Source organism: Microcaecilia unicolor, chromosome 11, assembly GCF_901765095.1.
Source record: "Microcaecilia unicolor chromosome 11, aMicUni1.1, whole genome shotgun sequence".
Taxonomy (NCBI): Eukaryota; Metazoa; Chordata; class Amphibia; order Gymnophiona; family Siphonopidae; genus Microcaecilia; species Microcaecilia unicolor.
The window spans coordinates 37,208,657-37,235,269 of NC_044041.1; the positions used below are offsets into that span (position 1 = coordinate 37,208,657).

The 26,613-nt window shown below is 46.3% G+C and overlaps 1 protein-coding gene across 1 annotated transcript in view; it reads left to right on the plus strand.

Annotated features, from left to right (window-relative positions):
• WDR66 (WD repeat domain 66) overlaps window positions 1-26,613 on the plus strand; it is a 428,322-nt gene that overhangs the window by 88,112 nt on the left and 313,597 nt on the right. Inside the window, exons 7-8 of the mRNA XM_030218324.1 lie at window positions 20,810-20,890; window positions 26,498-26,575. Coding sequence (XP_030074184.1) covers window positions 20,810-20,890; window positions 26,498-26,575 — 159 coding nt within the window. The remainder of the gene's footprint in view (window positions 1-20,809; window positions 20,891-26,497; window positions 26,576-26,613) is intronic.

Sequence of the window (26,613 nt, forward strand, 5' to 3'; positions counted from 1 at the left end):
GATGATATGTTGAAACCTTCTGCTCAGTGTGCCTCTGCAGCTAAGAAAGCAAATAGAATGTTAGGTATTATTAGGAAAGGAATGGAAAACAAAAATGAGGATGTTATAATGTCTTTGTATCGCTCTATGGTGCGACTGCACCTCGAATATTGTGTTCAATTCTGGTTGCCGCATCTCAAAAAAGATATAGTGGAATTAGAAAAGGTGCAGAGAAGGGTGACGAAAATGATAAAGGGGATGGGATGACTTCCCTATGAGGAAAGGCTAAAGTGGCTAGTGCTCTTTCGCTTGGAGAAAAGGCGGCTGAGGGGAGATATGATAGAGGTCTATAAAATAATGAGTGGAGTTAAACGGGTAGATGTGAAGCGTCTGTTTACGCTTTCCAAAAATACTTTGACTAGGGGGCATGCGATGAAGCTACAATGTAGTAAATTTAAAACGAATCGGAGAAAATGTTTCTTCACTCAGCTTGTAATTAAACTCTGGAATTTGTTGCTAGAGAATGTGGTAAAGGCGGTTAGCTTAGCGGAGTTTAAAAAAGGTTTGGACGGCTTCCTAAAGGAAAAGTCCATATACCATTATTAAATGGACTTGGGGAAAATCCACTATTTCTGGGATAAGCAGTATAAAATGTTTTGTACTTTTTTGGGATCTTGCCAGGTATTTGTGATCTGGATTGGCCACTGTTGGAAACAGGATGCTGGGCTTGATGGACCTTTGGTCTTTCCCAGTATGGCAATACTTATGTAGATATGCAATTGTAGGACTTATTTGTAATTCACATAGAATCTGTTTTGAACTTATGTGTTTACGTGTTTGATGTATTTGTAAGAATGTAAATGACTGACACTTTTCTCTTAAATATAGAGTTCTTAATGTATGTTAAACTAAACTGTGGCAGTAAATACATTACTATCAAGAATTTTGCTTCCATGAAGTCCAAGAGACAAAATTGAGTTTAAGAGAAAGAACTTGGCCTTGGAGAAAAACCCTCTTTATTATCCATGCAATTGACAACACTGGAGAATTCTACTTAAATGTATCTTCACTGTCTTCTGTTGACAGTGGTATCTTTTATTTTCCAAACAAATGAACCTTTCAAAGTTTGCCATGTGCAGGAGTGTTTGAGCCACACAGGGTCTCTTCAGAAATAAGTGTTTCTCCAAGGCCAAGTTCTTTCTCTTAAACTCAATTTTGTCTCTTAGACTTCATGGAAGCAAAATTCTTGATAGTAATGTATTTACTGCCACAGTTTAGTTTAATATTCAAACTCATGAACAACCTACTGAAAACACAGAACACATTGTTCATGAGTTTGAATATTTTTTTGTATTCTGTTCTGGGTTTGTATATGTGTTATAGTGTTCTGCTTTGGCTTTCTTTATATTGTGTTTGTACGTTCTTATAGCTTTTCTCCATGTGTCTTTGTTTATTTCTGTTTTATTTTTGGTCCATTTTCTTTCTAGTCTCCTGCACAGTTTTTTCATCTACAGTAGCTCATCATTGAACCGGGGACTAGGGTGCTTTTTATTTCTTGTTTCCTTAGCGTCCCTCCGGACCGGACCAGGATTGGACTGATGGGTTGTGCTCGCCTACCAGCAGGTGGAGACTGAGAAAAAAACTCTGACTCTTAGGCTGGCTACTAAAGATGGTCCAGATTCAAATTTTGCTTCTAGGTCGCGTTCTTTATGTTCAATATTATATTCAAGTTACCGTCCATGACAGCGATTTTGGAGTTCTTACCTGGGCTCTACTTTTCTTGATATCTCTCTGATATTCTCTCATATCCGGATATTCCTCTCGGATGGAGTCTCTTCGGCTGAGGTGTTCTCTGTATTCTCAATACTGCAGCTCTCTGGTCTGCTGTTGGAGATTGAACATCTTCACTGCAGGTATGTCTCTAGACTATACACAGTGGACAGTTTTTATCGTTCCTTCTCAGTTTACGTGGCGGGGGGTGCCCGCTAGTTAGACAGGCTATACTATTTTCAGGGGGGCTACTTGTCACTTCTTCAATTGCTTTGAAATTAAAAAAAAAAAACCCAAAACAAATTTGATTAGCTCTAGAGGGCTTTCTTTATCTTCTGGATAGCGAGGTGGTGAGAGTCTGTCGGACAATTTCTTGACAGTAGCCTATCTCTTTCCTCAAAGAACAAGGTAGAATCTACTCTTCACATGGCAGAAGGCGGCCTTATTAGCATGGGTAGGTTTTTCGCCTTACTGTCACTGTCAGTTTTTTTTTCAGGGGAATGGACTCAGGTGATAGTTCCTTATTGTCAGGTGATAGTCAGGTGATAGTTCCTTATTGGGGTGCTTCAGTTCTAGAACCTTTTGCTTTTGCTCTGTCCTCACAGGTTCCTACCTTAGTGTCTCACTGAACAGTCTCGTAAGCGGCAGGGGTAGATGTCCTCTTGCAGCAGTAGTCTTCTCTATCTCTTTCCTCCAATTTTTCTCTTGGGTCGTCTTTTACAGGAGATCGAGACACATGGGGGTCTAGTGTTTCTGGCAGCTCCATATTGGTCCTGAGATCCGGGATATGCGGATCTTCAGCGTCTTACTTGGTGTCTTTTCTACATCTTCAGGTTGGCTCGGCCAGGCTGTTCCAGAGTCCCATCTTTCACTCAGGCCAAGCTTGTTTTTATTTTAGTCTGTGGTTTTCCTACGGCCTTCTTGAACTGAGACAGGATTTGCTGCTTCAGTAGTTGCAGCTATGCTGCGGTTGCCTCGTCGGACCGTGTCTCTCTCTCTCTCTCTCTTCTGGTTCCTTCTTTTCTGTCTACCGGAGTGTCATCTTTCTCAATCAGTTTTTTCTGTCTGTTCTGGGGTCAATAATTTCGAGTTTAACAGAGATCTTGCCAATTAAGGGAGCTGTTACATGGTATTGCTCAACTGTCACAACTATTGACCATTTTCGGCGCTGGGATGGTCCTTCTGTTCTTCTAGCCGATTGGCGTAAGATATTGGTCGTTTCTACCTCACTATATCTAGATGCATTAAGAAGATCAGAACTTCTATTTCTCTCCTCACTGGGAGTACAGTTACAGTAAGGCCTAAAAAGAAAAAAAAAAATTCCACGACTAAATGATCGGTTGTTCCTTGGCAGAGTGATTTGTTTTGGGGTCCTCAGAGTACTTTTGTACATTGAATGGTCACTATCGCCGGTAGCCGCTCTTGGCAACTCCAGTAGTTCCACCAGGTTTCATAGGGTCCCTCCCATAACATTACTGCTTTGGTACTTCCCATCAGTCCAGTCCTGGTCCGGTCCGGAGGGACGCTAAGGAAGGAGAAATTAGATCTTACCTGCTAATTTGCTTTCCTTTAGTCCCTCCGGACCGGACCAGGCCCTTCCCAAGTTACATCATTGGTTTTTTACAGAATATTAAAAAAAACAAAAAACAGATGCTAGTATATATACAGAACTTTAAGTGGGACATACCACGTCTCTGGTCGGAGTTGCCGGTGGGCTCAGTTGCTGGAATATGTGACGTCACGTCGGCCCCGGAGGATTTCAAAGCAAAATCTAAAAATCTCTTTTACGGCGTTCCGTTTGGAGGGGCTGCCGTGGACGTCACCCATCAGTGAGAACAAGCAGCCTGCTTGTCCTCGGAGAAAGCGAATGCTACATACCTGTAGAAGGTATTCTCCGAGGACAGCAGGCTGATTGTTCTCTGGTGGGAGTTGCTGGTAAGCTTTACTACAAGAGGGACATATCACTTCTCTGGTGAGAGTTGCTAGGGGGCTCAGTTGCTGGTATGTACAGTGGTGGAAATAAGTATTTGATCCCTTGCTGATTTTGTAAGTTTGCCCACTGACAAAGACATGAGCAGCCCATAATTGAAGGGTAGGTTATTGGTAACAGTGAGAGATAGCACATCACAAATTAAATCCGGAAAATCACATTGTGGAAAGTATATGAATTTATTTGCATTCTGCAGAGGGAAATAAGTATTTAATCCCTCTGGCAAACAAGACCTAATACTTGGTGGCAAAACCCTTGTTGGCAAGCACAGCGGTCAGACATCTTCTGTAGTTGATGATGAGGTTTGCACACATGTCAGGAGGAATTTTGGTCCACTCCTCTTTGCAGATCATCTCTAAATCATTAAGAGTTCTGGGCTGTCGCTTGGCAACTCGCAGCTTCAGCTCCCTCCATAAGTTTTCAATGGGATTAAGGTCTGGTGACTGGCTAGGCCACTCCATGACCCTAATGTGCTTCTTCCTGAGCCACTCCTTTGTTGCCTTGGCTGTATGTTTTGGGTCATTGTCGTGCTGGAAGACCCAGCCACGACCCATTTTTAAGGCCCTGGCGGAGGGAAGGAGGTTGTCACTCAGAATTGTACGGTACATGGCCCCATCCATTCTCCCATTGATGCGGTGAAGTAGTCCTGTGCCCTTAGCAGAGAACCACCCCCAAAACATAACATTTCCACCTCCATGCTTGACAGTGGGGACGGTGTTCTTTGGGTCATAGGCAGCATTTCTCTTCCTCCAAACACGGCGAGTTGAGTTCATTACAAAGAGCTCAATTTTTGTCTCATCTGACCACAGCACCTTCTCCCAATCACTCTCGGCATCATCCAGGTGTTCACTGGCAAACTTCAGACGGGCCGTCACATGTGCCTTCCGGAGCAGGGGGACCTTGCGGGCACTGCAGGATTGCAATCCGTTATGTCGTAATGTGTTACCAATGGTTTTCGTGGTGACAGTGGTCCCAGCTGCCTTGAGATCATTGACATGTTCCCCCCTTGTAGTTGTAGGCTGATTTCTAACCTTCCTCATGATCAAGGATACCCCACGAGGTGAGATTTTGCGTGGAGCCCCAGATCTTTGTCGATTGACAGTCATTTTGTACTTGTTCCATTTTCTTACTATGGCACCAACAGTTGTCTCCTTCTCGCCCAGCGTCTTACTGATGGTTTTGTAGCCCATTCCAGCCTTGTGCAGGTGTATGATCTTGTCCCTGACATCCTTAGACAGCTCCTTGCTCTTGGCCATTTTGTAGAGGTTAGAGTCTGACTGATTCACTGAGTCTGTGGACAGGTGTCTTTCATACAGGTGACCATTGCCGACAGCTGTCTGTCATGCAGGTAACGAGTTGATTTGGAGCATCTACCTGGTCTGTAGGGGCTAGATCTCTTACTGGTTGGTGGGGGATCAAATACTTATTTCCCTCTGCAGAATGCAAATAAATTCATATACTTTCCACAATGTGATTTTCCGGATTTAATTTGTGATGTGCTATCTCTCACTGTTACCAATAACCTACCCTTCAATTATGGGCTGCTCATGTCTTTGTCAGTGGGCAAACTTACAAAATCAGCAAGGGATCAAATACTTATTTCCACCACTGTATATGTAAAACTTTAGGTGGGCTATACCACTTCTCTGGTGGGAGTTGCTGGTGAGCTATAATATAAGTGAGCCATACCACTTCTCTGGTGAGAATTGCTGGTGAGCGATATGGCAGATGAGCCATACCACTTCTCTGGTGAGAGTTGCTGCTGAGCTATAATATAAGTGAGCCATACCACTTCTCTGGTGGGAGTTGCTGGTGTGCTATAATACAAGTGAGCCATACCACTTCTCTGGTGAGAGTTGCTGGTGAGCTATAATACAAGTGAGCCATACCACTTCTCTGGTGAGAGTTGCTGGTGAGCTATAATACAAGTGAGCCATACCACTTCTCTGGTGAGAGTTGCTGGTGAGCTCTAGTACTCGGTTTTGCTGAGGAATTTGTGGCTGCTAAGATTCCATACGGCACAGAAGGTCTTTCTTTCTTTCCTGCTTTGTTATTCAAATACTGAGGCTAAGGTCACATGGCCAGGGCTCCTATTGACTCTCTAGAGTCAGAGTTTTTTCTCAGTCTCCACCTGCTGGTAGGCGAGCACAACCCATCAGTCCAATCCTGGTCCGGTCCGGAGGGACTAAAGGAAAGCAAATTAGCAGGTAAGATCTAATTTCTCCTTTTGTTTTAAGTGGTGCTATTTTATCCAGTGGTTTATTTTTTGTATGTTTCATACCAGTTCCTCATAAAATGAATGTCATTTGGTTCTAGGTTGCTATGTTCAGTCAACACTATTTTCCAGAAGTTGTGATTGTCCACTTTCCCTCTTGTCTTGAGTGTATGGGGTGATCTTGGTTTTCTGTTCTTTCTGTTCGCTTTCCATTGTAGTGTAAAAGTGAGCTTGCTGTGATCTTACCATGGTACCTCTTCCCATTTGTGGTTCTCTATTGTGTGATTATTGTTTGCTGGTAGCCTGTGGGCTAGCAAGTCCTATAGGTGATCTTTTGGGTGGGAAGTGGTGCCGTGTGCTGTTGTGAAGTTCCATTGGTTTAGGAAGTTCGTTAGGTTTTTGGTGTTAGTGTCGTTCTGTTTGTCTAGGTGCAGATTGATGTCGTCAATTAGTAGGACATTTTGTTGGATTGTGCAGGTGTTTGATCCAAAGTGTATGAAATTGTCTTGAGCATTTGTCCAGCTGCCTGGGGGTCGGTAGAACAGTATAAGACATAAGCATCGCCAAACTGGGACAGACCAAAGGTCCATCTAGCCCAGCACCCTGTCTCCGACAGTGGCCAATCCAGGTCACAATCACCCGACAAGATCCATGGAGCAAAGCATTTTGTACTGCTTGTCCCAGGAATAGTGGATTTTTCCCTATGTTCCTTTAATAACATTCTATGGCCTTTTCCTTCAGGAAGCCGTCCAAACCTTTCTTAAACTCTGCTAAGCTAACCGCCTTAACCACATTCTCTGGCAATGAATTCCAGAGTCGAATTACGCGCTGAGTAAAGAAAAAGTTTCTCTTATTTGTTTTAAACTTACTGCACTCCAGCTTCATTGCATACCCCCTTGTCCTAGTATTTTTTGAAAGCGTAAACAGATGCTCCATATCTATCTTTTCCACTCCACTCATTATTTTATATACAGTGGGGGAAATAAGTATTTGATCCCTTGCTGATTTTGTAAGTTTGCCCACTGACAAAGACATGAGCAGCCCATAATTGAAGGGTAGGTTATTGGTAACAGTGAGAGATAGCACATCACAAATTAAATCCAGAAAATCACATTGTGGAAAGTATATGAATTTATTTGCATTCTGCAGAGGGAAATAAGTATTTAATCCCTCTGGCAAACAAGACCTAATACTTGGTGGCAAAACCCTTGTTGGCAAGCACAGCGGTCAGACGTCTTCTGTAGTTGATGATGAGGTTTGCACACATGTCAGGAGGAATTTTGGTCCACTCCTCTTTGCAGATCATCTCTAAATCATTAAGAGTTCTGGGCTGTCGCTTGGCAACTCGCATCTTCAGCTCCCTCCATAAGTTTTCAATGGGATTAAGGTCTGGTGACTGGCTAGGCCACTCCATGACCCTAATGTGCTTCTTCCTGAGCCACTCCTTTGTTGCCTTAGCTGTATGTTTTGGGTCATTGTTGTGCTGGAAGACCCAGCCACGACCCATTTTTAAGGCCCTGGCGGAGGGAAGGAGGTTGTCACTCAGAATTGTACGGTACATGGCCCCATCCATTCTCCCATTGATGCGGTGAAGTAGTCCTGTGCCCTTAGCAGAGAAACACCCCCAAAACATAACATTTCCACCTCCATGCTTGACAGTGGGGACGGTGTTCTTTGGGTCATAGGCAGCATTTCTCTTCCTCCAAACACGGCGAGTTGAGTTCATGCCAAAGAGCTCAATTTTTGTCTCATCTGACCACAGCACCTTCTCCCAATCACTCTCGGCATCATCCAGGTGTTCACTGGCAAACTTCAGACGGGCCGTCACATGTGCCTTCCGGAGCAGGGGGACCTTGCGGGCACTGCAGGATTGCAATCCGTTATGTCGTAATGTGTTACCAATGGTTTTCGTGGTGACAGTGGTCCCAGCTGCCTTGAGATCATTGACAAGTTCCCCCCTTGTAGTTGTAGGCTGATTTCTAACCTTCCTCATGATCAAGGATACCCCACGAGGTGAGATTTTGCGTGGAGCCCCAGATCTTTGTCGATTGACAGTCATTTTGTACTTGTTCCATTTTCTTACTATGGCACCAACAGTTGTCTCCTTCTCGCCCAGCGTCTTACTGATGGTTTTGTAGCCCATTCCAGCCTTGTGCAGGTGTATGATCTTGTCCCTGACATCCTTAGACAGCTCCTTGCTCTTGGCCATTTTGTAGAGGTTAGAGTCTGACTGATTCACTGAGTCTGTGGACAGGTGTCTTTCATACAGGTGACCATTGCCGACAGCTGTCTGTCATGCAGGTAACGAGTTGATTTGGAGCATCTACCTGGTCTGTAGGGGCCAGATCTCTTACTGGTTGGTGGGGGATCAAATACTTATTTCCCTCTGCAGAATGCAAATAAATTCATATACTTTCCACAATGTGATTTTCCGGATTTAATTTGTGATGTGCTATCTCTCACTGTTACCAATAACCTACCCTTCAATTATGGGCTGCTCATGTCTTTGTCAGTGGGCAAACTTACAAAATCAGCAAGGGATCAAATACTTATTTCCCCCACTGTACCTCTATCATGATACATAGTTGACCTGCTAGTGTTTTGTCAGTGATTTTGCATGCCATTATTTCGATCACTGAGGATTAATGTTTAGCGACAGGCTCAACAGTGAAAGTTGACTTGTTTATTATTATGACTCCTCCTCCTTTTTTTTTTGTTCCTGTGTATGTGCATTGTTTTGTAAACTGGTGGGCATAGGTCCAGCAGTATTGGGTCATCTTCTAGGTGTAGCCATGTTTCTGTTATGAGTAGTAATTGTAGTTTCCTCAGTGACCCTCCAGACTGGTCAAGACGCTTGGGTTAGGCACGCCTACCAGCAGAGGGAGACTGAGAACACTAAAACTTAACAATGTATAAGCCACCTGCCAACCCCCCAAGCAGCCAGTAAATCTCAGTCTCCAGCAGAGTACCCAAAACCAACAACAAAAAGTCAAGCCAGAACAACACACAACAAGGATCACAATCCAAAAACAGACAGACCACTCAGACAACTACAGATTCCTTGTCATCAACAGCAGGTGAATCCATTAACTGATGGGTTGTATCCACCTACCAGCAGGTGGAGATAGAGAACACTGAAAGCACATGGTGTTCTAGGACGCCCAACCTCCTCTGCCTTCAGTATAATTCTATCTCTCAGCAGGTGTGGACGTCGCTTCTCAGCGCCTGGATTTCTGCCTGGGGTGGCTCCTGTGCTTTGCCAGTAGAGCAGGGGGTGTTGTGGCTGGTGGTGCCCACTTTAAAGGCATACTTGGTGTTCCCTGTCCCTGCCTTACTCCATTCCCCCTCCTCCCGGAGTTCCTCTGTGGCTGCCTGCCTCTAACTTTCCTCACAGTAAAAAAAAAACAAAAAACAGAGAGAGGCTTTCTCCTGAGCTCCTGGTTTGGTGCAGCTTGACCGCAGCTCGTTTGACTCGGTCTCCTGAGGTGAGAGTGGTGCCCAGCTCCTCTGGGGAGGTTCCCGCTGACAGCGCTCTGTGTGGGGTAAGTTTTGATGTGAAGGCGCCATTTTGTTTTCTGTATCTGATGGCTGCTGAAGGGGTTAACCGCTGCTCTCACTGTGGGAAACGCAGATCAGCAGCGGGGCTTTGCAGCACATGCTGCCTAGATGCTAATGCTGGCACAAGCATGGTGGGCGGTGATTCTTCCCGCCCGCCGGAGTTGGCAGCGGCCGCCATCTTGGAAGTGCCACGTGACGACCCTTGCGGTTGTGGAGGGGTCTGAGTTCAGGGGGACACCTTGTTTCGAGGTTTCTAGAGGAGCTTTTGCCTCCGCTTCCCCCAATGTGGGGATGGATGTACAGGGTGAGTTTTTCTCCCCTGAATTTGTGCTGCTGATTCATAAGGCTTTTATGTTAAAAAGAGCACTGCCTGAGGCTCCTGACAATTCCTGTCGGGCTGGGTTGCCTCCGGTTCTTTATAACCCAGCGTCTGCTGGAGACTTTATTTCTTCCCCCCAGCTTTTGGCTGATGCTAAGCGTAGACGAGTGAATACCCTGTCTGAGGGGGACTTTTCAGCCTGGTCTAGTTTTGGGGAGTCTGAGGGGTCTGGCAGGCCCTCACAGACTGATGATCCAGACGAGGGTGGCTGCTTGCCACAGGAGTTGAATGACCCTAAAGCGGTTTGGATTTACCACCGCGACGTGCTGCCAACTCTCATTTCTGATGCTTTACAGGCCCTTTGTATTGAAGATCCTGACGAGGGCGTTGCCTCTTCTATTAATCCTAGGATGGCTAGCACTAAGAAGCCTTCTCGGGCTTTTCCCGTGCATGCTTGCATCCAAGAGCTTATTTCAGCTCAATGGTCTGACCCTGAGGGTCCCTTGAAGGTGGTGTGTCACCTTTACCCCCTGAGGGAAAGTCAGTTGACCCTCTTTGGGATGCCTAAAGTGGATGCTTTAGTCACGGCTGTGACTAAAAAGACTACTCTCCTGGTGGAGGGAGGGGTCGCTTTGAAAGATATGCAGGACCGGCAGCTGGACTCCGTGCTTAAGCGGTCCTTTGATATCTCGGGCCTTTCCTTAAGGACGGCTATTTGCAGTTCCTATGCAGCCCAGGCCTGCCTTTCCTGGTTGCAGCAGGCGGTTGAGCAGCCCGCCGATGGAGCGGGTTCCCTCGCTGAGGTCGGCCCGCATATGGAGTCCGCCCTGTCTTTTTTGGCTGATGCCCTTTATTTATTTTATTTTAGTTACATTTGTACCCCGCGCTTTCCCACTCATGGCAGGCTCAATGCGGCTTACATATACAGGTACTTATTTGTACCTGGGGCAATAGAGGGTTAAGTGATGATCTGGTCAGAGCTTCGGCTAAGCAGATGTCTGTGGCGGTTGCTGCCCGCTGCCTTCTTTGGCTCCGGCATTGGGTGGCTGACATGGCCTCTAAACAAAGGCTGATGAGGTTACCCTTCCGGGGCCTTCTTTTATTTGGGGAGGATTTGGAGAAGATTGTTAAGGACCTAGGGGACTCTAAGTCCCAATGGTTGCCTGAGAATAGGCCTAGGCCTTCTTCCAAAAGTCCTTCTTTTCCCTCCTATTCCAGGCCACGTTTTCGCGAAGCTCGCAGATATCGCCCGGGGCGCTCTGTGGGGTATGAGCAACGTACCCGTTTCCAGCAGAGAAACTCCTTTCGTTCGGACAAACGCGCGGTGGCATCCGGGCAACGTCCAGGAGTTCAGGGGCGTCCTCCTCAATGATGGGGCGCCGGTCCACTCGTCGGTTCCCGCAGTAGGGGGTCGTCTCTCCCTCTTTTTTGAGGAGTGGACCAAGATTACTTCGGATCAGTGAGAGAAGGTTACAGGCTAGAATTTGCCATCCCAGTAGAAGACGCGTTTTTGGAGTCCTGATGCGGCACTACTGTCAAGCGGGTGGCAGTATACGAGACCTTGCAGGTGTTGCTGAAGCTCGGAGCGGTGGTTCCGGTTCCTCCCGCCGAACGCGGCTGCGGTCGCTACACCATCTATTTTGTGGTGCCTCGAAAAGGTGGGTTGTTCAGACCTACCCTCGACTTACGCAGAGTCAACGAGGCCTTAGGAGTGCGACACTTCCGCATGGAAACCCTGCGCTCCGTCATTGCGGCGGTACAGCCAGGAGAGTTTCTCACGTCTCTGGACCTCAAGGAAGCGTACTTGCATATTCCCATCTGGCCGCCGCATCAGCGGTTTCTCCGGTTTGCGGTATTGAGCCAACATTTCCAGTTTCGCGCCTTGCCTTTCGGCCTGGCGACTGCCCCTCGGATTTTTTCCATGGTGGTAGTGGCTGCCTTTCTCAGGCAAGAGGGTATCAGAGATCACCCTTATCTTGACGACTGGCTCATCAGAGCGGATTCGGCAGACGAGAGTCAACTTGCCACAGCCAGAGTTGTTACAGTTCTTCAGACTCTGGGCTGGGTAGTCAATATGCCCAAAAGTCACCTGACCCCCTCTCAGTCTCTCGAGTATTTGAGGGTCCGGTTCGACACGGATTCGGGGTTCGTTTTTCTTCCCGACAGCAGGTGGCTCAAGCTTCAGAATCAGGTCCTCCTGTGGATGCCTCGCCCTCGAGCTTGGGACTTTGTTCAGCTCCTGGGATTGATGACGGCCACCATAGAGGTGGTTCCCTGGGCAAGAGCTCACATGAGACCGCTGCAGCTTGCTCTGCTTCAGCAATGGTCTCCGATTTCTCAGGAATACCAACGCAGACTAAGGTGGCTTGCTGCGGCCCAGCGAAGTATGGATTGGTGGCTTTCCGACAGCAGGCTGTAGCAGGAGATGCCACTGGCTCTTCCTTTTTGGTGTCTGGTGATAACGGATGCCAGCCTTTCGGGCTGGGGAGCTCATTGCCGGGGACGCTGTGTTCAGGGTCTGTGGTCCACCGCGGAAGCGGGATGGTCCATCAATCGCTTAGAACTGAGAGCCTTCCACAGGACGCTGAAGGGTTTTCCTGTCCGAGTTCTGTCGGACATCACGACAGCAGTGGCCTACATCAATCGCCAGGGCGGCACTCAGTGCTGGGCCCTGGCTGCGGAGGCGTCTCAGATCTACGACTGGGTCGAGCTCCACCTAGAGCTGCTGTCCGTGGCTCACATAGCTGGTCAGAGCAACGTGCAAGCCGATTTCCTCAGTAGACATCAAATCGACCCAGCGGAATGGGAACTGGCAGATGAAGTTCTTCTTTAGATTTGTGCCAAATTTATTTATTTATTTTTTATTTTATTTACATCAATTTATATACCGTATCTTATTGCTACTGCAAGACAGAACGGTTTACAATTTATAAAAAAAAAAAAAAAAAAAAAGCAGTACAATAAGTACAAATTGGACAAACATTAGAACTCCAATCATTACAGGAAAGCACAGCAAACCCAACAAACTAGCTACATAAGATGAAAACAATATAACTCATGATTAATACACAGGAGAACACTGCAGATACAAAATTAAATACATAATATAATCTACACAGACAGATAATACAGTTTTGACTTAGTATATATTACAGATGCCCATTTATAACCTTTCTTCCATTATTCTAAATTCTGATCTACATACTCGATAAAGTAGAAGGTTTTCAAAAGTTTCCGAAAATGAAAGTAAGATTTCTCAAGTCTGATCTCTTTTGGAAGGCCATTCCAAAGAGAGGGAGACAGATAGAAAAAAGCCGAATTCCGTGTAGATTCCCATCTAGCCCTAGCAAGAGGAGGAATCACTAACCTGTTATCTGTCAGGGATCTAAGGGTTCGTGTGGCAGTGTAAGGAATAGTTAGATTTGACAGATAGTCAGGATTTAGTGTATAAAAGGCCTTATGGGTCAAGACTAAGGCTTTAAACTTAACTCTTGCTTCAACTGGAAGCCAATGCAGTTGATGTAGCAAAGGTGTTACTCTGTCATCCCTCCGGGCCCTACAAATCATACGTGCTGCAGTATTCTGTATTCTTTGTAATCGCTTCAAGCTAGCTTGGGTGATCCCTGAATATATGATATTACAGTAGTCTAAGCGTGAGGTAATATAAGCAGATGTCAACGTTTTAAGGGAATCCTTACTAATTGAATTCCTAACTGACCGAAGTCTCCTAAGATGGAAAAAAGATTTTTTCACTACATCAGATATTTGTTCCTCGAAAGTCAGAGCAGAATCAATTATAACCCCAAGGTATCTAAAAGATTTAACTGTAGGGATATTCTTGCCAAATAGCATAGGTACCACTGCTGGACATGTGCCCTGTCCTACTATCCAAGATGGGGGACTCCTGGCTTGGATCTCGTGGCGTCAAGCGTAAATGCCAAAGTCCCTCGCTTTTTCAGCAGAAGGAGAGATCCTCGCTCGGCGGGGTTGGATGCCCTGGCTCAACCTTGGCCCTCGGGCCTCCTGTATGTGTTCCCGCCTTGGCCCTTGATAGGGCGAGTGCTACTTCGAATTCGTCTGCACTGAGGATTGGTGATTCTCATCACCTCGGATTGGACGTTTTGCAGGACGGGCTAGAGAAGGGCCTGGCCTACAATTCCCTTTGAGTTCAAGTGGCAGCGCTGGCCTGCTTCCGGGGGAAAGTCTCCAGGTTGTCCCTTGCTGCTAATCCGGATATTCTCCATTTTCTCAGAGGGGCGCTTCGTCTCCCTCCTCCTTTGCGGTCACCTTGTCTGGCTTGGAACCTGGGGCTCATGTTGAAGGCGCTCCAGCGAACTCCGTTTGAGCCTCTTAAATGGGTTTCTGAGAAGGATGTGACTCTCAAGACAGTTTTTTTAGTGGCAATGACGTCGGCTAGAAGAGTGTCTGAGCTTCAGGCTCTTTCTTGTCGGGATCCTTTTCAGCAGTTCTCGGAATCTGGGGTAACTGTTCGTATGATGCCTTCTTTTCTGCCTAAGGTGGTTTCAGCTTTTCACCTCAAACCAGTCCATCTTTCTTCCTTCCTTTTCTAAGGAGGCGTTTTCGGACTTCTTTGGGCAGTTGCGCCTTTTGGATGTCCACAGGGCTCTGTGGCAGTATCTGCAGATGTCAAATGAGTTTAGGAATTCTGATCATTTACTTGTTCTGTTGGAAGGTCCCCAACGAGGGTTTCTGGTGTCTAAGGCCACTATAGCCCGATGGCTTAAGGAACTCATTTTTTCGGCTTATCTGCTTTCAGGGCGGTCGCTGCCTGAAGCGTTTAAAGCGCACTCTACAAGGGCAATGTCCTCTTCGTGGGCTGAAACGGGTGTTTTTTTTCTCTTCAGGAGATCTGTCATGCGGCTACCTGGGCTTCTCAGCTCTCTTTTGTGTGGCATTTCAGGCTGGATGTGGCAGCGCGGCAGGATGCGCATTTTGGAGCGCAAGTGCTTGCTCGCGGAGTTGGCTGTTCCCACACTACTTAGGGAGTGCTTTGGTACATCCCATCAGTTAATGGATTCATCTGCTGTTGATGACAAGGAAGGGAAAATTAAGTTCTTACCTTGATAATTTTCTTTCCTTTAGTCACAGTAGATGAATCCATGATCCCTCACTGTCTGACTTTAGTTTTTGTACATATGTTGCATACAGACAAGCTATCAGATGTTGTACTTGAAGACAAGCTATCAAAGTTTCTACATGCTGTTTTTATTGTGGGAGGTTGATAACATCCCTCCTTTGTTTGGTTATTGCCCCGGTTCTGGGACGTTTGTTCTCTGTGAGGAAAGTTTATGTTATATTGCCTTTTTTTATTGACTCTGCTTTGGAAATTTCATATACTGAAGGCAGAGGGGGTTGGGCGTCCTAGAACACCATGTGCTTTCAATGTTCTTTATCTCCACCTGCTGGTAGGCGGATACAACCCATCAGTTAATGGATTCATCTGCTGTGACTAAAGGAAAGAAAATTATCAAGGTAAGAACCTAATTTTCCCCTATCAAATACAATAAAATCAGTTATGATACATACACCAAGATACCCACAAGATATATGAACACACAATCGGCAGTCAACAAAACAGTCACCCGAGTGCGAGGACACATCAGCAGAAAACGAGCTGACCCCGGGAACCTCCGCAGACAACACCGGAGGTGTTGACAGCCAGTATTTAATCTCCTCTGTTGCCAATAGTCCCTCCTCAAGTTCTCCTGCACTTGATAGGATCATTGCAGAGTTTGCTTCAAGAGATGGGCAAAGGCGCATAGTAACCTGTGAAGTTGCAGAGAAGTACAGAGAGTGTCTGATGTTGTTGACTCCTGTCCGCTGACTCAGCTGGACAGTGATTTGGCAGCACTTCATAGAGCCAATGAGGCTATTGTCGGCTGGCTGACGACTACACATGGCATTGTTTGCACACGAAAATAATTATATCTAATTGAGCTCACACCTGAGAGTTAGTTGAATCCATTGGTTACTTGCAGGTTACTTATATGCATATCAGTACACTGGTGCCGTCGGGGCTTAATTTACTAAAGCTCATTGCAACTTCTAACAAAGTGAGGGAAAACCTTTACTAACTTTGGGGCTAATGCTCATAGCCTAATCGCATGATTTATGCACACATTATTATGCATAGACTGCTCAAAGTACTGGAGCGTGGGTGTTAAGATGTGCACTAAACATTGCCATAAATTGTATTGAAGTTCATTTAAATGGATGCAAATGAGGTCAGTTAGTGTTCCTTCCCAATGCTCAGATAGCAATGCTGCAATGCACAGAAGCAAATGATGGCCATTAGTGCCGAAAACTTACACTAGCTCAGGGGTAGCATTGAAGGTTTTCAGTAGAAGATTTCAGTTTGTCACATTAAACAGAGGGGTTTGTCCTCTTTTGCAAGTGGAAGGAAGCTCATGAAGTTTTTAAGCGCTTAAAGTGAAAATCAAGCATGTATTCGAGTCTGAGCAAAACTGAATGTGAAAGCACAGATCAACACCTGTTGTTCTGCACTTAAATATGAGCCTTTAAAAATTTTAAGTTCAAACAATTTTTGAAAGGCTCATATTTAAAGGTGCAGACCAGTGCCAATATGTGCTTGCACTGCCAGTGTTGTCTGAGCATGTGCACAAAAAGGCCATGTTTACCACAAAACGTTTCCTCACTTATTTTTGGATGAATTAAGCGTGCATATCATTTGCAGACTGATTCCTTAGAGCATCCCTGCACTATTATTTTGGCAGTGTTGTTACATTGTGGGCTTTAGCGCCCAGCTTTGAGAATCAGCCTGTTGGGATCCTAACCTGGCTGACTATACTGTAATCTAAATATTCTTATGTTTATCAGTTAGGATGATGTAGGCTCGCCAGACGTTCCAGGGATTGTAATAAAGATTTGAAATATGGCTACCTGTCTGCATGCATACTATAAACAATTGCTTCCTTAGCGTCCCTTCAGATTGGCCCAGAATGTGACTGATGGGTTGTGCACACCTTCCAGCAGGTGGAGACTGAGAATTCTGACTCGAGAGAGAGAGCCAATAAGAGCCCCTGCCAGCTAGAGACAGACCCAGTATTCTCAGTCTCCAGCAGTTGGAAGGTGGTGAGGTGAGCCCTTCAGTCTCCTTACTTTCTGCTTTCTTTTTCTTTCCTTGAGTTTCAGAATAGTTAGTACTTTGGGGAGTAGCAGAGTTTTATTGCTCTCAGGAGTATTTTCTTTTCATTCTGTGCATCTGCTGTCTCTTGCCTGGTTGTGGAGGCTGAGGCCCATGTGGGTCTCTGATAGCCTCAGAGGTGTCACACGCTGGTGGCTGGGTCCCTCTCCCCAAGTTCTGTCTATTGTCAGCACGGTGCACTGCTTATTTCTGTAATTGCCTTAGTCTCTTCAGGGGAAGAGCCGTTTAAGGCAAATCCTTACTCAAAGCCCACCTCTTCAATGTCGCCTTTGGCACCTAACCACTTTACCTCTATTCAGGAAATCTAGACTGCCCCAACTTGACATTTCGTCCTTTAGATTGTAAGCTCCTTTGAGCAGGGACTGTCCTTCTTTGTTAAACTGTACAGCGCTGCATAACCCTACTAGCGCTCTAGAAATGTTTAGTAGTAGTAGGAGAGGCAACCGCTTAAAAAAAGTTTATTGCCCAGTTATTGGCAGAGGTGCAAGTGAGCAAGGCAGCTTCCTTTCCTCTTTTTGTTGTGGCTTGCCTCGGTTTCTATTTTTAGTGTCTCCGGCGTCTGTGTAGGAGTTCCCGCTTAAAAAAAAAGCTGCACCAGTGTTTTGCTTCTTGGCATGATGGCAGGGAAACTCCACAGCTGTGCAGTGTGTCAGTGGTGGGGCCTTGGAGCAAACAGATGATGTAATTACTGCACCGCATTAGAAGTTTTGTCGGAGGCAGGTCACACTTTCTCAGCCTCGTCATCATCGGTCTTGGGTAGTAAAGATTCGGGTGTTGGGAAGGATAAACCGTTGGCTCCAGTTCTTGCGGAAAATGCCACCTTCTTGCTTTCCATGTCTGTGTCGGGAGATCGGCCTGCCTCTCTGCTGATTCTTTCGGTGGAACAGGCTGCAGGGAGTCTACCTATTCTATCAGCAGGGTCAGGAGGAGGTTTTCCTCCTGAATTCGTCCTGCAGATGTACAAAGCCTTTCTTTTGCACAAATTGGGCCCTCTTCATCTCCTTTGAGAAGGTTCTTGGGGGGGGGGGGGGGGGCAGCTTGTCTCTCCTAATTGACCTAGGGAGTCTTGAGATCTGGAAGAAGACCTGGGTTCTGAACCAGACCAGGAGATGCCCTCTTTGGAGGAGCCAGATTTTTAAAGTGAAGGACAGGTTGCTGAAGGCTCTAGTCAGGTAGACTCGGGTGCTAAGCCTTTCCTCCCTGGGGAGGATCCGTCGGTGGTTAGAATTTTTCACAAAGAGGATTTACAAGAGCTGATTTCTTTAGTGACTACTACTTTATGTTTTGAGGAGGAGGAGGCCCTTCCCATAGAGGGACATATGGTGGATCTCCTAGTGAAGGGCATTTGTAGGCCAGTTAAGAACTTTCGTATGCAACAGGATATGAGGGACATCAGGCACAGTGGGGTGTGCCGGATTCTTCTTTTAGGCTCGCTAAGTCTATGGTTCGTCTTTATCTGGTCCCTGATTCGGACAAATCCCTTCTTAAGCCTCATGTAGTGGACACAGTAGTCTCGGCGGTTACTAAGAGGAATACTGTCCCCGTGGATGAGGGCACTGCGCTTAAGGATGTTCAGGATCGCTATATGGAGGCTTTGTTAAAGAGTAGTTTCTATGTGTCTGCTTTGGCAGTCCAGGCAGCTGTTTGCAGTTCCTTGGTAGCTAGATCTTACTTCAGCTTGTCTGAGAGGGTCCTGGATAAACTTCGGATGATCTGACCTTGATAGATGCCGAAGTGTCAAAGATTGAGATGGTATCGGCCTTTTTGGCAGACGCTATATATGATTTGCTGAGAACATCATCTAAGTCTGTGGCCTTAGGTGTAGCTGCAAGACGGTCTCTTTGGCTACAAGGTTGGTCAGCGGATGTGGCTTTCAAGTCTAAGCTCAGTAGGTTTCCTTTTCAGGGTTCCTTGTTATTTGGTGAGGAGTTGGATAACTTGGTCTGCAGTCTGGGAGATACTAAGGTGCCACAGATTCCTGAGGACTGGCCTAGGGCGTTGGGGTGCGGTCTGTTTTCAGGCTACAGATGGGGACGCGATTTTCACTGGTATAGACCAGGTAGAGTGGCTTCAGTTCAGCGGTTCCTTTTCTGTCAGAGAAATCAGTCCTTTCGTTGTTCTCGAAGGGGAGGCAGAGATTTGGGAGCCTCTTTCCAGTCTACTGTTCATCTTGCACAATGAAGATTTCCAGGTCTAGCCTCTGATTCCTGTGGAAACTTGCTTAACACAGTTTTATTGGAGGTGGGTCCAGATTACCTCCGATCAATGGGTGCTAGAGGTTATTCGAGAAGAGTATACCTTAGAATTTGTGCGGCATCTTCCAGTTGCCTTCCTGTAGTCTCCCTGTCGTTCTCGTCTCAAGGCGGGTGTGGTCAGGGATACTCTAAAAAGGCTTCTCGACCTTCAGGCTATTTGTCCAGTTCCCTCTTCAGAGCTCAGACAGGGTTAGTATTCCATTTACTTCATCGTCCCGAAAGAAGAAGGTTCTTTCAGACTGATTCTGGATCTCAAAGCGGTCAATCAGCGTCTCAGATTATCCAGTTTTCGTATGGAAACTCTGCACTTGGTCATAGTGGAAGCTCGGGCCAGAGAGTTTTTAACTGCACTAGATTTAGCGGAAGCCTATTTGCACATTATGATTTGGCCCATGAATCAACGTTTTCTGTGCTTTGCAGTATTGGGCAAGCATTATCAGTTTCTGGCACTGCCTTTTGGCCTGGCTACAGCCCCTCGCATGTTTACGAAAGTTATGGTGGTAGTGGCAGCAGCTATCAAGAAAGAGGGAATTCTAGTTCATCCTTACCTGTAGGGCAAGAAATGACGAAGAAAGGAGACAAGTAAAGAAATAAATGGACAGGAAGCCCTGGAAGTGGAGTTAAGGTAGCAGCACAATCAGAGACTAGGACCAACATAATCAGAAAAACAAAGACAACAAAGGTAGAAAAAAATCATTTTATTTTCATTTTAGTGTTTGGAATATGTCCAATTTGAGAATTTACATCTGCTATCTTATTTTTCAATGTATAGCTATGTGTTTTTCTGTTCTGGTATTGTGCTGCATGCAGAGTCTGTATGCTAATTTGGTTTGTGTCATTTTGGGTATACTGGCGCTGTAACAGCTTACAGAAATTATTTATAATGAAAAAAAAAACAAGTTATTTTTGTTCTCCTGTACTGGTGTAATAATTTTCAATGATTATTGTTTATGTGCGCCGTGTCTGGTAAAAGGGTGTGGCTAAATGTGCCAACATTGTCCAGTTCAGCACACTATTAGCAGCCAAGTTCATACAATGTTAATTATGTTCAGTGGAAAATAAACCTGTTGCCTCAGGCTGCTTGCCATCTGAATATTCAATCACTGTTTCATTATTTTTACCAAGTATTACGTATTAAGGAGATTTGTTTTAATTAATTTATCTAGTCCTTACATGCACATGGTTTAAACCCAAAGGTTTCCTACTATAGCATATTACATGTTTGAATTAGTTTTTCTATACAAGTTTTGCTTAATTTGTCTTTATTTGAAATAAAAGAAAATGTTTAAAACATATCTTGTCAACAAGGGGCAGTGCTAGATGGGGTGTGGCTAGGTGGCACTGCGGGGGGGGGGGGGGGGGGGGGGGGGCACCGAACTGGTCTGCACAGGGCCCCGCAATTGCTAAGACTGGCCCTGCCGGACCGGAGGGACTAAAGGAAAGCAAATTAGCAGGTAAGAACTAATTTCTCCTTTACCATTAATGAATCATGTTTGGTTTGGTTTTTATTACTGTGTTGGCTTTTTCTGTCTTTCAGAGGGTTTGCATATGGAACTGGACATTAGCTGTGGAAAAGCCCATCTGTAGTGTGGAGCTACCATCAGGCTTTGATCAACAGGTAACCAGATTTATCTTATCATTTAGGGGACTACATACAAATTAAAGGTAATAAATATAGATAAAACAAAGCAAAGAAAATAGGATGATACCTTTTTTATTGGCCTAACAATACATTTTTTGATTAGTTTTCAGATCAGAAATATACTGTTTGTCCAAAAAATAGATATCTTGTTTTGTTTTCTTTGTTTTGTTTTATCTCTGTTTATTACCTTTAAAAGTGGACTAACATGGCTACCACATGACTTTACATGTAAATTATTTATTCCTTATCATCTACTCCAGACTATTCCCGACGAGTGGGTAATATGCTCTACTACCAGCAAAGGGAGACTGAGAACTACTGACTAGTGACACCTATATAAGGGACTGTGCAACTGTGGCCTGCTCAGTATTTCTCAATCTCCCAGCAGAGGTAGGTGAGTCTGTGCAACCCTGTCCTTCTTTGGGTTTTTTTTTTTGGGTGTTCCCCATTGGTAAGGCTCATAGCTCCTGGTTTTGCTTCTGGGGACATTTGTTTTAAAGAAATAAATAAAGAACAAAAAGAAAATAAAGGGAACAGAAGTAATAGAAGTTCAATTTTAGGGCTCTTGGGTATTGGGATTTGGCCCCTGCGTCTTGTTGGGGGTGCACACTCTGGATTCCAGGTCCCCCCCCCCACTCTTCTTGTTTGGTGAGTGCTGTGCCTCAGCCTCCTCCCCCGCTGTGCCTGGAAGGAGTTCCTTGAGGAGATCCTGGACTGGCGGTGAGCACCGTGTAATGTAAAAAAAAAAAACCCAAAACCCCCACAGCCTAAGAGGTTTGGAGCTGTATGCAGGGAGTCCGGTAAAAAGAAAAGAAAAAAAGCCATGAGCACGGTGACGCAGTTTGGCGTCGGTTCAGTTGCTGGATTCTCTGGGGCAGGGGAGTATATAGGCATTGGGACATGTTTCGCTAGGCAACGCTGGCCCACATGTTGCCGCAGACTGAGAAGGTCTGCTGCTGTGCGGCCTGTTAGGCGCGCCGCATGTTCTCTGCCCACAGCAGCCTTTGCCGTGTCTGTGAAGAGCCCGCTCAGGTTCTTGGGGTTCAGCCCAAATCGAGTGTTCCAGAAGTAGGGGGTTTGGGATCAAAGGTCCCGCAATTGGTGAAGGAGACCGTGGCGGGGGATGCTGCTTCGGCAGCACTTTCGGGCTCAGACGCAGTGGTGGTGGTGGTGGGAACGTCCGCCATTTTGTCTCCGGCAGACCATGTTGTAGAATCGGGAAGGGCGCCTCCTGTACTTTCTAGGCAAGATGCCTCTACAGTTTCTAAAGCGTTTTCGCCAGAATTTGTTCTCCTGCTGCATAATGCATATTATCTGAAGCGGGGGTCTTCTTCTAGAGTCCTTGGAGGGGCAAATGGGCAATGGGGACCTAGGTGGGTCTTCTGGAGCGTCGGTGATGCTGCTTGGACATAAGAAGGCCCATTTGTCCCCGGAGGAAGATTTGGATGGGTACTGTCCCTGAGGTCAGAGCCTATGCTAGAGGAGGAGCACATCCAATGTGAATCCTGGGATGAGGAGACCTTAGAGGACCCTTCAGCGGTTCCTTTAGGGGAGGACCCGTCAGTAGTATGGATTTTTGGTGTCAGGAGTTGCCTGGCCTATTATCAGAGGTTCGCCAGATGTTAAAGATTTTGGAGGATCCTCCTCAGGTGACCAGGAAGGGTGACCCCCTTTTGAAGGGGGTTAGTCACCCTTTCCAGAATTTTCCTTACCATAAAGACCTGAAGGAGCTGGTAGACGACCAGTGGCAGGCTCCAGATTCTCCTTTACGTATAGGTCGGGCAATGGCTCGGCTTTACCAGCTCCCCTTGTCAGATCTTGTTGTTACCAAGAAGATGGCTATTACCGTGGAAGGAGAGACGGCTCTCAAAGATCCTCAAGATTGTCAGATGGAGGCGCTCCTGAAGTGTTCATTTGAGGTTTCGGCCTTGGCCTTGCAGACGGCTATTTGTGGAGATTGTGACTCGGGCCTTTTTTCGGTGGGCCAAGTGGTTGCCTGACTCTCCAGCTTCCTCTTCTTCGCAGGCCTCTTCGGATGTGGTAAATTTGGAACCGAGTACTGCCTTTCTGGCGGATGTCTTGTATGACTTAGTCCACGCCACCGCGAAGAACCTAGCCCTGGTGGTAGCTGAGCGGAGATTTTTGTTGCTCCGGAATTGGGCAGCGAATGTAACTTCCAAGGTCTGTTTGAGTCAGCTCCCATTTAAGGGCGAGTTGCTGTTCCAGGAAGAATTAGAGAAGTTGGTTAAGAGCTTGGGAGAGTCTAAAGTGCCTAGGCTTTCAGAGGATAGGTCACGATTAGCTGCCCAGTCGGCAGGTTGAGGTTCCCTTCGGGAATGTTGGCGATATCAGCCTAGTAGAGGCACTGGGTCACAGCGGGCTCGTTTTTGGAATAGAGGCCAGTCCTTTCAGTCCTTTCCTTCCTTTTGAGGCGGTAGAAGAGGGGGCCTTGGAGGCTGTTCCAGAGGTGCCGGGGGTGCCCAGTCCTCTCAGTGATGTGAGGGGGACCCAGCCTTTGGTGGTGCCCATAGGCGGCAGATTGCAGTGGTTTTACTGGAGCTGGGTCCGTATAATGTCGGATCAGTGGGTTCTCGATATTATCCGGAATGGTTATGCCCTGGAATTTCGTCGTCATCTTCCATATGCCTTCCTCATTTCTCCTTGCAAGTCGCCAGTCAAAGCAGGGGCCGGCCGTCTGACCTTGCAGTGTCTGTTGGCTCTTTGGGCAGTAGTTCCAGTACCTCTTGGCAAGATAGGATCTGGGAGATATTCAATTTATTTTGTGGTGCCCAAAAAGGAGGGTTCTTAGTGCCCAATTTTGGATCTCAAGCGAATGAATTGAGCTTTTGAGTGTTTCTCCTTTTCGCATGAAAACCCTCCGATCGGTTATCATGGCAGTTCAGCCAGGAGAGTTTCTCACATCCCTGGGTCTGCCTGAGGCGTACCTGCATATTCTGATGCTCCTGGATCATCGAAAATATCTTTGCTTTGTGGTGCTGGGGATCATTACCAGTTTCGAGCAATGCCCTTCGGCCTAGCCTCGGCACTGAGAACCTTCTCCAAGGTAATGGTGGTGGTGGTGGCCCATTTGCGCTAGGAGGGAGTTCTGGTGCATTCATACTTGGACAACTGGCTGATTCAGGCAGGGTCAATCAAGGACAGCTACAGCCCAGGTAGTGCTGCTGCTCCAGCATCTAGGATGGATAGTCAATGTAACCAAGTTCGCTGGTTCCCAGCCAGATGTTGGAGTACCTAGGGGTGCATTTCAACACCCGGAATGTGATGATGTCTCTTCCGGAGGCCAGAAGGCAGAAGATTATAGCTCAGATTACAATGGTCTCTTCAAGTGGACCCTCTGTCATGCTGAGTATGGCTCCACTGAGCGGTGCATCTCAGGCTTCGGTGGTGGCTGGACCCCTGTCATCTGAGTTGGAGCATTCCTGTGAATCCACTAGATTGGGTACTTGTGATGATGGATGTGAGCCTCTCTGGATGGGGAACTCATTGTCTCTGGCAAGTGGCTCAGGGAAGCTGGTTGGAGATGGAATCCCGATGGTCCATGAATCGCCCGGAGACTCAGGTGATACATCTCTCCCTGATGGCCTTTCACGGCTTGGTATGCTTCCAAGACGTGTAAGTCCTCTTGGCTAATGTGACGGTGGTAGCCTATGTCAGTCAGCAGGGGGGGGCACGAAGAGCCCTTTTCTAGTGTATCGGCCTTTCTTATGGCCTGGGCGGAACAGAACCTGTGGTTGCTGTCAGCAATGCATGTTGCAGGGGTCGACAATCTGGAGGAGGATTTCCTCAGTAGACATCATCTGGATCCTGGAGAGTGGAGTCTGGTTCCTGCAGCCTTCCAACTCATAGTCAACCATGAATGAGCCGGTGTCGGAAAGGGCTCAATATGTTGGCGCAGCCTTGGCCTCTTCAGGATCTCCTGTTTGTGTTTCCTCTGTGGCCGCTCATTGGTCATGTTCTCCAGCAAATTCGCAGTCACAGCATTCGGGTGGTCTTGGTCATCCCCATTTAGCCCTGTCATCCCTAGTATGCGGATCTGATGCAGCTGCAAGTAGCTGATCCTCTTCACCTTCCTCAGCAGGACGGTCTTCTGAGGCAGGGTCCCATTCTAATGCCTGACGTGGGTTGACTAGCACTTATGACTTGGTTGTTGAATGGGCGCAACTGCTGAAGAAGGGTTATTCCTCGGGGATGATTCATATCCTTTAGCGTTTGTGCAAGAAATCCACCTCTTTTGCCTATTTTAGGGTTTGGTGTATTTTTGAGGACTGGTGTGAGGACATGCAGGTGGCCTCCCTTTGGGCATCGGTTGCTCAGATTTTGGAATTTCTTCAGAGTGGTTTGGAGAAGGGGTTGTCATTGTCTTCCCTTTGGGTGCAGTTGGCGGCGCTGTCTTGTTTTCGGGGTCCATTATAGGGGCGTTCCCTGGCCCTGCATGCAGATGTCTTTCATTTTTTCCAGGGGTTCAATAGATTGCGGCCTCCTATTCAACCGGATTTGAATTTGGTACTGTCTGCCTTATCTAAGGCGCCTTTTGAGCGTCTTCGGCAAGCCACTATTAAGGATCTTTCTCTCAAAGTGGTACTTTTGGTGGCTATCACCTCAGCACAGCATATTTTGGAGTTGCACGCCTTGTCTTGTAGGGAACCATTTCTAGTTTTCTCAGAGGAAATGGTATCGTTGAGGCCGGTCCCATCCTTTTTACTGGCGGTGCTTTCCCCTTTTCATGTCAATTAGTCGATTTCCTTGCCTTACTTTTCGCAGGTGGAGGCTTCTGTTTCTTTCTCTTTACATAGATTAGACATTGATAGAAGTCTGAAGTGCTATGTTTGATGAACTGAAGAGTTTTGGGCCACTGATCGGCTGTTTCTATTGTTTGCAGGACCACGAAAAGGCTAGGAAGGAGGAATTAGTTCTTACCTGCTAATTTGCTTTCCTTTAGTCCCTCTGGTCCGGCCCAGATTCCTCCTTGTAATTATTTGAAGTGAGGAAGTTCGTTTTGTTTTCGGTTTGTGGAGTTTAAATAGAGCTGCATTGTGTTTTTGCAGTGTCTTTGTTATTACAAAAAAACCCAAACAAACAAAAAAATGTGCAGCAAATATATTTACTTTCACAACAGGTACATGCTCATTGATAGTATGTTGTTGGTGGCTGCTCAAGTTTCCCGGTTGCACAAAATATGGTTCTTTCCTTTTCTTCTTCTGCTTTGCTATGATTATACTGAATCTATCTCTAGCTAGCCAGGGCTGTTATTGGCTCTCTCTAGAGTCAGAGTTCTCAGTCTTCACCTGCTGGAAGGCGTGCACAGCCCATCAGTCACATTCTGGGCCGGTCCTGAGGGACTAAAGGAAAGCAAATGAGCAGGTAAGAACGAATTTCTCCTTGTTTCTTTAGATAACAGATGTATGATTTTTAAAAAATAAAATCATGTGGTATTTATGTGCAGTTTCATTAGAATCTGTAAGTGCTATTGTCCAAAGAGAATTTTCCATTATGTTCACACGGGGTAAGCACCTTTTAGATATCAATAAGAACTTTGTATTGATCATTATTTTTGTTTTTCAGAATTACATTATTTTTAATCCAAGGGATCACACACAATTGATCAGCAACGGTAAAACAAAAGTGATCTTTTATTTGTGGGTAAGTGGAACAGTCTACAATGAAGAGGGCCAAGGTAC